The 9,572-nt window shown below is 42.7% G+C and overlaps 1 protein-coding gene across 1 annotated transcript in view; it reads left to right on the top strand.

The window, feature by feature from the left end:
• Positions 1-3,265, top strand: part of STX5 (syntaxin 5) — a 39,022-nt gene extending 35,757 nt beyond the window's left edge. The window contains exons 9-11 of the mRNA XM_033955469.1: positions 104-204; positions 1,801-1,922; positions 2,090-3,265. Of these exons, the coding sequence (XP_033811360.1) occupies positions 104-204; positions 1,801-1,922; positions 2,090-2,249 (383 nt within the window). The 3' untranslated portion in view covers positions 2,250-3,265. The remainder of the gene's footprint in view (positions 1-103; positions 205-1,800; positions 1,923-2,089) is intronic.
• The last annotated feature ends 6,307 nt before the right edge of the window (positions 3,266-9,572 follow it).

Here is a 9,572-nt window from a genome sequence, read left to right on the forward strand (position 1 = left end):
TAGGCAATCTGCCTCTGGGGGACTTGTTAGCCACAACAGCAAGATGTCTGCCACTCTGTATTTGTTTTAGGTTCTGACAGGATTTACTTTTTGCCCTATGCAGGGGGTTCTGTGCTGCTGCAGGATGACACTCGCCGACCTAGTGATGTTGCCATAGACATGGACTCCCGGATGAGCCAACAGTTGCAGCTCATAGATGAGCAGGTGAGAGGATTATGGTGAGGGGGAAGAAGCTAAATCTCAGATTAAGCGGGCTAGGTGAGAAGTTCAGCAAGTCACCTAGCACTCTGAGAATGGCAGGTTTGGAAAAGAAGCTAGTGGATCACTTATCCACCACCTCCAGGCAGCAAATTCTGTCCCTGCATTATTGCACATAGAAACATGCGTGATCTGCTCTTAAAACCTCCACTGACCATTCCACCCATTTTGTGGATAATTTTGCTATTGATTGTCATTCGGTAAGATTCTCCTTATATCACTTATTTGTGTTCTTATTGAAACTGAATTTGTTGTAAACTGCTCAGGTGTTTATACAATGAGCAGTATATCAGTCAGTAAATTTTAAATGAAATTTACTTTTTTCCACCTTTGGCTTTAATCATTTACTGTACCACCTTCGTAAACCAGCAGTACAGTTTGCAATAAACTAAAAAATCATAAGAGAGGCATGCAACATATAAAAACACAACTTGGACCTGAACTTACCATGCTTGGAACAGGATACAAGGCTTGATGGACCTTGATCCTACTTAACATGGCTTATGTTCTTATATGCCTTGTGCTTCCCCTAGCCCAATGGTCAGCATACCGCATGCGGCTCTTCAGCCACTTGAGTGCGGCTCTGCTAGAGAATGACACGGTGACTGACCTTGTCTCCCGCAGTTAAGGGAGGGAACGCACGCGGTCACCGATCGGGCATCTCCCTCCCTCCCCCTTACCTTATCATGGCGATTTTCTTTCTTTTTTTTTTTCTTGTCTTCCAGCTGCCCGAGCCAGCTTTCATTAAGTCGCGTGTGGCTGCCGAAACTTCTCCTCTGATGCAACTGGAAACAGGAAGTTGAATCAGAGGAGAAGTTTTGGCAGCCACACACAACTTGATGAAAGTCGGCTCGGTCAGCTGGAAGACAAAAAAGAAAATCGCCACAAAGGTAAGGGGGAGGGAGGGACGGGAACTGCTGAAAGACATCTAGTAATCCTTGCAGTCTTGACTGTGCAGATTTCACTACTTTTCTATAGCACCTGACTGTCCCTCCTATTGTATTTCTACTTAGTGTTCAGGAAACCCGGTGGCCCCGGTATGTTTGTGGGGCGAGGGAGGGAGTGGAAAGAGGAAAGGAGGAGCAACATCGGTCCCGCTGCCAAACATGCAGAGAAAACCCTCCTTTCATATTGGACAATATTTCCCACCCATCATACTGATGGGCTGCTTTTAAATGACATATTTGGTTTTATTTAATGTTAGTAGCTAGTTTAAACTGACTCCTAAAAACATGGTTTTTGAAAAGAAATTTGGCTCTCAAAAGAAATCTTAAACGTTGTACTACTGATCTTTGGCTCTTTTGACTAATGAGTTTGCCGACCATTGCCCTAGCCCATCAGCTCTTGTCCTTTCTTTGATCTCTCTTCACAAGCCTACCTAAGTGTGGCTCATCTGGTCATTATCATCTTAGCAGGAGAAAAGTTTTCTTTATCACAGATGGGTTAGACACCTTTGCCAGCTATCAAGGTGATTTGTTGTTGCAAGGGGAGGGGAGTCATAGAAAATAACTGGTGTAGCCCTTTGTGCTTTTCTCCCCTTAGGATTCATATATCCAGAGCCGAGCAGACACAATGCAGAACATCGAGTCCACCATTGTGGAGCTGGGCTCCATATTCCAGCAGCTGGCACACATGGTGAAGGAGCAAGAGGAGACCATCCAGAGGTATGGGGGTGGTCTGTGAAGGCTATGAAGAGCTAAGTACAGAGCCTAGGGCAGGAGGACCCCTCAAAGAATTGAATCAATGACTAAGAGGTCCCAAGAACAGAGCCATCATAGTGTTTCAACATTTTCCCTTTATCACCTCATCTCTCCTCTCCTCTCCCTTATAGGATCGATGCCAATGTGGAAGATACACAGCTGAACGTAGAAGCTGCTCATTCAGAAATCCTGAAATATTTCCAGTCCATCACTTCCAATCGCTGGCTTATGATCAAAATCTTTCTCATCCTCATTGTCTTCTTCATCATATTTGTAGTTTTCCTGGCTTGAGGATATGTTTCCCACTCCTTGTTTCCCCAAACACCCGGAGCCAAACATTGACCATAGACTGTTCTCTCCAGCCTCGGCTGTACTGCATAATATGTTCCCTAAGTATGGGGACAGGCGGTCATCAGTAAATGGCACTGACATTCTGAAGAGTAGGGAAGAAGCTTAAGACATTGCTCACCATACCAACTGGTTCAGAGATGGCTCCAGCACCTATATTTGGAAAACTTGCCTCTCCAGGCAGGAAATTTCAGATTAAGCATTCCAGCAGGGTCTGTGTGATTTAACAAGAGTCCAGGAAACAATGGCCTGTAGCCATGCTCATCTTTTTCCAATGTGCAATATCTTGCCTTCCAGGGTGCATGTGACATGTTCTGGGAGCCCCTCACTAACTTAGCTTGTACTGTGAGTTTCACAACTTTAATGATGGTGGCTCAAGCTTTTCTGTGGGAGACATAAAACACCACGTGACTACTATCAGGTTTCTGTGAAGAGTTCTAAATGAGGTTTCAAAAATAACTTTATCTTGAGAACCATTATTTTGTTTAACTTAAAGACAAACTCCTAGCTAATTGTAAGACGTAAGATAAGCCGGACTTGAGTATCTCAGTGGCTTCACTCTCCAGCCTTGTCACCAGGTATCTCTTCTGCTCTTCTACCCTCATCTCTGCTTCCTGGCAGCCTTTGCCCTTTGGCAGCATAGAAACATTCTGTGTCACTTCTCCCTTCCAGCCGGGGACCAGTGTGAGATAACTGTATGCATTGAGACTTTCTAAGCTGGTACCAGCAAGAGGAGAAGATGTGAACCTCTGGGAAAAGAAAGGAGGGGGGATAGTGGATGTTCCACTGTGAAGGAATGAGGAGCAGGAGAATTTTATGGGCCTAGCATCCTGTATCCTCCTTGTAGCAGCTCTATTTTAATGTAAATATATCTCAACTCACTAACACTTTCTCACCAAAAGTTATTTTTAATAGCTGGACATTAAAGGGGGCTCATGTGAGTCTCAATTTGCATCTTCTGAAGTGAGATTGTCTTTCTGTTTACAATAGACTATTTGTTTAAAACATTGATATGTTCAGGTACTTTCTACAGATTGCTGGTATTGTAGCTCTAAGGGGCCAGGGTGCATTTTGCCTGCATTCATCCTGGTAGTGCTGCAGCTGCCTTGAAAAACTTCCAGGGTTTTATTCCCTTAGTTTAATTATTGACAGATGGTAAGAAAGAGAATTCCTAGTAGAGTAAGGCCTGAGCATGAAGCTTTTACAGACAGTTGCAAAGTGAAACCCTGCTTTCTGCCTTGGTCTCCTGACTTTATAGTGCTAAAAATATACATAATACATGTTTTCTGGAGTAGACAAGTAGTTCAATAGACATGGGAACTCTTGATAGAGCTTTTTAGAATGTAAAACAAGCCTATTTTCTCAAAATTAAACATAGTATCTAGACATGTTTAATGGAAGTAAAAGCACTGTTATCTGAAACCATTGATGGAACATAGATGGGGAGGGTTGCAGGCCTAAGTCCATTTCTGCTGAGCTTCTCGGTACCTGATAGATAAGACAGCAGAATGGGTCAGTGCCAAAGTGATCATGGTAAATCTGGAAATATTTTTTCTCCCAGTTTTTCCATGATGCAGGTGCTGTAATTTTTCATTGACTGGATATAAAATCCAAAATGTAACTTTTTATCATCCCCCAGACCAGTCTAGCACTTACAAGTTATGTCCCTCAACTAGCAGTTAAGGGTATGGGACAGAGCTTGTAGCTTGGTGGTCTTTAAGAAGCACTGTGCAGCTCTCACAGCTTAGTATTCTAACTCCACAGATGGTGAAGACATCCTGTATAGTTGGTTTAGGCTGGTTTGACACAGCTCTTGGGCCTAGTGGATAGACAGAGCAACACAACCTAGAGGGAATATCTGGAGAAGCTAGGCTGCTGTGACTACTTGCCTTTCCTGTCCTTCCTCAGGGAGGAAGAGGTGAAGGTTGGGGGAAGGGCCTGTCAGGCCACAAAACATAAATTTAAAAAAAAATGACTGGAACAATCAACCTGCAGGATATCTGGGGGAGGAATAAAGCTTCTGGTCAGCCTTGCAGGATAGAATTCTTGCCAGTGATGCCCTTTGAGTCTGCATCCTGGAGAGAGGAGGTGACTGGAGGCACTGGGAGCAAACAAAGGTCCAGTTTCTCTAAATGCCACCTAAATCAGCAGCTGCTTCCAAAAAAAAGGCGCTGACCGCATGTGCCATTAAAGAATTGCTGCTAACGGCGCCTATCACAAAACTTAGGCACTGGTAATGTAGGCCAGGGTTTGAATGGTCTACATTGCACAGACCTAAGTTATTTTGATAATTACACCTCAGGTCATCTCCGCCCCTAACCATGCCTACTTTGACCTTGCTGAAAGATCTCTTTGCAAGCCACAGTATGGTTGTGCTACCTAAGCAGCAAACTGACAGATCAAACCTCAGTATTGGTGTTACTTTTATCACTAACATCACACTCAGATACCCAAAGACTTCCTACGTTGCCCCCAAGAAACATATGTGTGATGTTTCATGTTTGTATATCGGCTAAGATCCTGGCTAACTCTGTTATGAAGCAACAAATTGTAAGGTGTTAGACCTAATGAATATCCTCAACCTTCAGATACTTCAGTGTCCATACCAGTGATCATGCATGCACAGAGAAAACTGCAAAAAACAACTTTGCTGCCATAGCCAGTAAGAACAGACATGTGTCCTTTAGAGAAGAAAATACTCTGTTGGGTCCTTTATCTGAACATTCTATAGAGTTAGGAAGACACCAGGTACTGCCTGCGAGTCTTGCACTCCACAGATAGTGTGTGGTAATCTAGTAACAGCCTGCATTGTTGGTGTGGTTTGGTACTTCATGTACTCCTTGTTTTCACCTACTGAGGTTCCATTGAAGTGAGGTAGTTAATGTCACAAGGAGAGGCAGAGGGGATTGGAAACCACCACCCCACAATGTCATGTACCATGCAATAAGCATTGACTGGCTTGCGACTGGTGTTAAATGGGTGGCCAAACCATGGATGACATTTTGTTTGGGCTTTGAAGGTAGGAAAAACAACTAACACCTCAATATGTCCCGGAGAAGTAGATTAGTGTTAACATGAAGGGACGTGATTGAGCAAAGTTAGGAAGAGGACATTACTCCGTGAACTGTGCATAACATGGCACGACAGCTCTTGTTCCTATGTAGACCTTCATGTATTCTCCATTCCATGCAGCCACAAAAGGCTACATGCACCATTAGCCATTGCTAACATTACAATGAGATGACCCTTTCCCCAAACAGCTCATCTAAAAAGAAGGTGTTTCTCTAACCCTCTTTTGACAAAACTGAGGCTCATTTGATGTGGGAAATTGAAGATGTGCCCTTGGTATCTTTTAGCATTACATTACTGTGTGCTGGCTGTGTCCAGCAAAGGATTCTGGGATATTAAACCAAGTTGACCCTGGGGACTGGCTGCAGATAGATCGAATGGCCACTAAATGACTCCTAAAAGATCAGTACTTGAGATTAAGAAAGAACCCTTTGAATAGTGGGAAGTATCCTGGAACTTCAACAGATGCGCTAAATTCAAGTGCTTAAGGAATAGCTCCAGCTACCTGTTTTTAAAGATAGGTGTTTCTTGTCAATTAAGAGCCATTGTTTCAAACAGATAACTAAACTGTGAGAGAAGATGATACTATTTTTAGAACAAACTCATCTATAAAGACAGGCTGTAGCACTTTGATCTCTCGTTCCTTTCCCTCTGCCTCTTCACACCTACGTAGAGGGTAGGAAGCCGCTAGTTTAATTTGTCGGTTGGAAGATGGAATGCCCTCAACAAGATCAGATTGACGTATGGCTAAGAGAAGGGGTTCCAAGGCGAGATTAAATAGTAAAGGTGAGAGAGGACACCCCTGTCTAGAGCCGCGCTGCAACAAGATTTTATTGGAAAAAGTATTATTAATCAATACTCTAGAAGAAGGACATCAATATAGTGTTTTTATCCAGTTAATGAAATAGTCTCCAAAGTTATATCACTGGAGAACCCGTAGAAGGAAGGGCCATTCTATTCGATCGAAAGCTTTTTCCGCGTCAATGGCCAGTCCGACCACGGGTTCTGAGATAGATTTAGCATAGGCATTCACGTGATGAAAAAGCCGCAGATTATCACCTATAAAACGCTGTTGGATAAAGCCAACTTGATCGACATGTATCAGTTTGGCAATAACAGTGTTCAGTCTGATGGAGAGAACTTTGGCCATGATTTTGTAATCTAAGTTCAAGAGAGAAATAGGACGATAATTCTTAACTAAAGTCGGGTCTCTGTCTGGTTTCGGGAAAACTACAATAGTGGCTTCCGCGAAATTAAATTGTTTATCGGGAGACGTGTGGATGAAGTTGTAGTATTGGAGAAGGTGAGGAGCGAGGATGGTGTTAAATTTTTTATAAAATTCGTTGGTAATTCCATCAGGGCCGGGGGCTTTATTTTTCGCTATACTTGATATAGCTGTGATGATTTCATCCACAGAAATAGGTTTTTCCAACGTACATTTAGCGGAATCGGCCAATTGGGGGTGTTGTAATTTATTCAAAAAGGAACTAAAGTCAGGTTCCAGTGAGGGGAGTTCTGAGCTATATAATCGAGAGTAAAAAAGCTCAAATTGGGATTTAATGGAGGCTGAAGAGGTAACTAGGTGTCCTGTGGGGGTGCAAATGGATGAGATATTGAATCGTTAAGATTTTGTTTTGAGATAACGAGCAAGTGGTTTTCCCATAGTATTATCTCCCATATAATGACCCGAGGCCTACATAAACAGGTCTTGTCTAGCCTTATAAGATGAGAAAGAATTATATTCATACTTGAGCTTTAATAATTGATAGTAAATGGAAGGGTCATGAGTATGATTCGCCATGTGCTGGAGTTCTAGTCTTTTAATATCGGATTCTAACTCTTTCTCTTTTTGGATAGCGAGTTTCTTTTTCCAGGCGGAATGTTTAATCAACTCTCCTCTCAATGTGGCTTTATAAGCCTCCTATATAATGGAAGGGGATACCTCAGGATCTCTGGAATTAATATCAAAGAATTCTGCAGTAAAAGTTCTAATTCTATCCATCTAGCAGGAGATGGTTGTTTAATCTCCAAGAAGGAGGGGTGGCAGAAGATTCAGTAACATGTAGATATATAGAGAAAGAAGCATGATCAGTGAGACAGATGGGATGAATAGTGGTATCAATCAGGAGCTGAGTAATGTTAGAGGATATGAGAAAATAGTCCATTCTCATATAAGTGTTATGAGGTGGAGAAAAATGTGTGAATTCCTTGCCCTTGGGGTTCAATAGTCTCCAAGGATCAAGAAGAGAGAAATTCTTGATGAGATTGTGAAGTTCAATATATGTCTTTGACTGAGAGGGCTTACAGGAGGAGGATCTGTCTAGGATAACATCTTGTACTTGATTGAAGTCTCCCCCAATGATCAGAGGTTTGGAAGAGAATTCAAGCAATACAGATTGGAGTTCCCTAAAAATTCTGGGTGATCTGACACCGGGGCATATATATTCAAAAAAATATACTCCACAGAATGTATTTGCACTTGAGCCAGACACCATCTCCCCTCTGCATCCACTTTATGCGAGAGGATGGTAATAGGAATAGTGTTCCTAAAGAAAATAGAAACTCCATTTTGCTTTTTATTGGGCGCAGGTGGAAAAATATGAGATGAGTATCCCTTAATGGTCAATTTAAGAGCGGACGCAGAGGGGAGATGCGTCTCCTGTAAAAGAATAACATCTGGATGCTTAACAGTAAGATAATTAACAATCTTCTTTTGTTTTATGGGATGATTAAGTCCATTGACATTGTAAGATAAAATATGGAGATCAGCCATATGGAAAAGATATAGAGTAAGATGATGCACATTTTCTAAAATGAATCAAAAGCAGCTGTAACAGACAGAAATCAAGCACACATATATGTAAACCATTCCATAAAGAAGCATCAGATAATATAAGAAAGGAAGGAAGTGGAAAAGATAGAAAAGGATCAGCAATCCACACACAAGTCATACTAGGAGAAAAGAGTATGCACATGTGTATATATATAAAACAGTATGTGGGTGAGCCTATATAACAGTGAGCAAACTCAAGGAGCATTGAACAACTCCACACCAACATAGGAATGAAACTGAGTTATTCCCTCAAGTGATAACAAAGAGCAAGTAAGCCATTAGTATAGTAGAACTAAATCAGGTCATAGCATTCTGGATGGAATCAATACATGATTTCAGTTCTGCCAGTTCCAAGTATGTTATAGTGCGATTGTTATAGGTCACCTTCATTCTAGCTGGATACATGAGCCCATATTTAGCGCCAAGATCTTTCAATTGCTGGCAATAAGAATTCCTTCCGCTTGAGCGCAGTGGATTTGGCGAGATCCGGAACTATGAAGAACTTCTTGCCTTGATATAAAAGCTGAGGGTGAGATTTTGCCGCGTTGATGATCTGTAAGGCGTGTTGAAACCGCAAAAGTTTCGCCACGACGGGTCTCGGTTTGGTGAACTGCATTGAGGAGTGGGATGGAACACGATGTGCTCGTTCGATTTCCAGCGGGACTGTGAAGGATAGGCCAAGTGATTTTGGGAGAAAATCTGCCAAAAAGGCCATGATATCCGGGCCTTCCGATGTCTCAGGAAGACCAATGATACGGATGTTGCAGCGCCTGCCGCTGTTCGACAAATCCTCCAAGTCGCGCTGCAGTGCAGTTATAAGCCGATCATGCTTTTCTATCAGCGAGCATTTTGCGCTTAAAGTAGTGGTTTGTTCTTCAAAGCATCCAGCCGGTGCCTGGCATCAACAAATTGATCATTTAATGCCTCAATCTCAGCTCGTACTAATTTTGTTTCGTCAACTTGCTCCTGCATAATACGTTTAAAGGAGCGCATTTCTTTGATGAGGGTATCAATTTGTGTCTCCTCGTGTTTCACCGCCATTTTGTCGGGGGAGTTTGCCTCAGTTTTGGGCCGCTTACCGCTAGGCTGAATCGGGACAGCGTCTCCCTTAGTGATTTTCGGTGGTGACATGCAGGTGCAAAAGGAGGATCAATACAGGCCGTGTAGAAATCAGCGGGACAAGGAAATAGCTACGATAATCTTGTAAATCGGTGTTAGCGTAGAGGAGCTACTACTCCATGCGACTGCTCTCCGTAGCTGGTAGACTCCGCCCCTCACTATTAATTATTTCTATAGTGCTACCAGCCGCACACAGCGCTGCACAGTCACATAGAGTAAGAAAACAGTCCCTGCTCGAAAGAGCT

Source organism: Geotrypetes seraphini, chromosome 8, assembly GCF_902459505.1.
Source record: "Geotrypetes seraphini chromosome 8, aGeoSer1.1, whole genome shotgun sequence".
NCBI classification, from domain to species: Eukaryota; Metazoa; Chordata; class Amphibia; order Gymnophiona; family Dermophiidae; genus Geotrypetes; species Geotrypetes seraphini.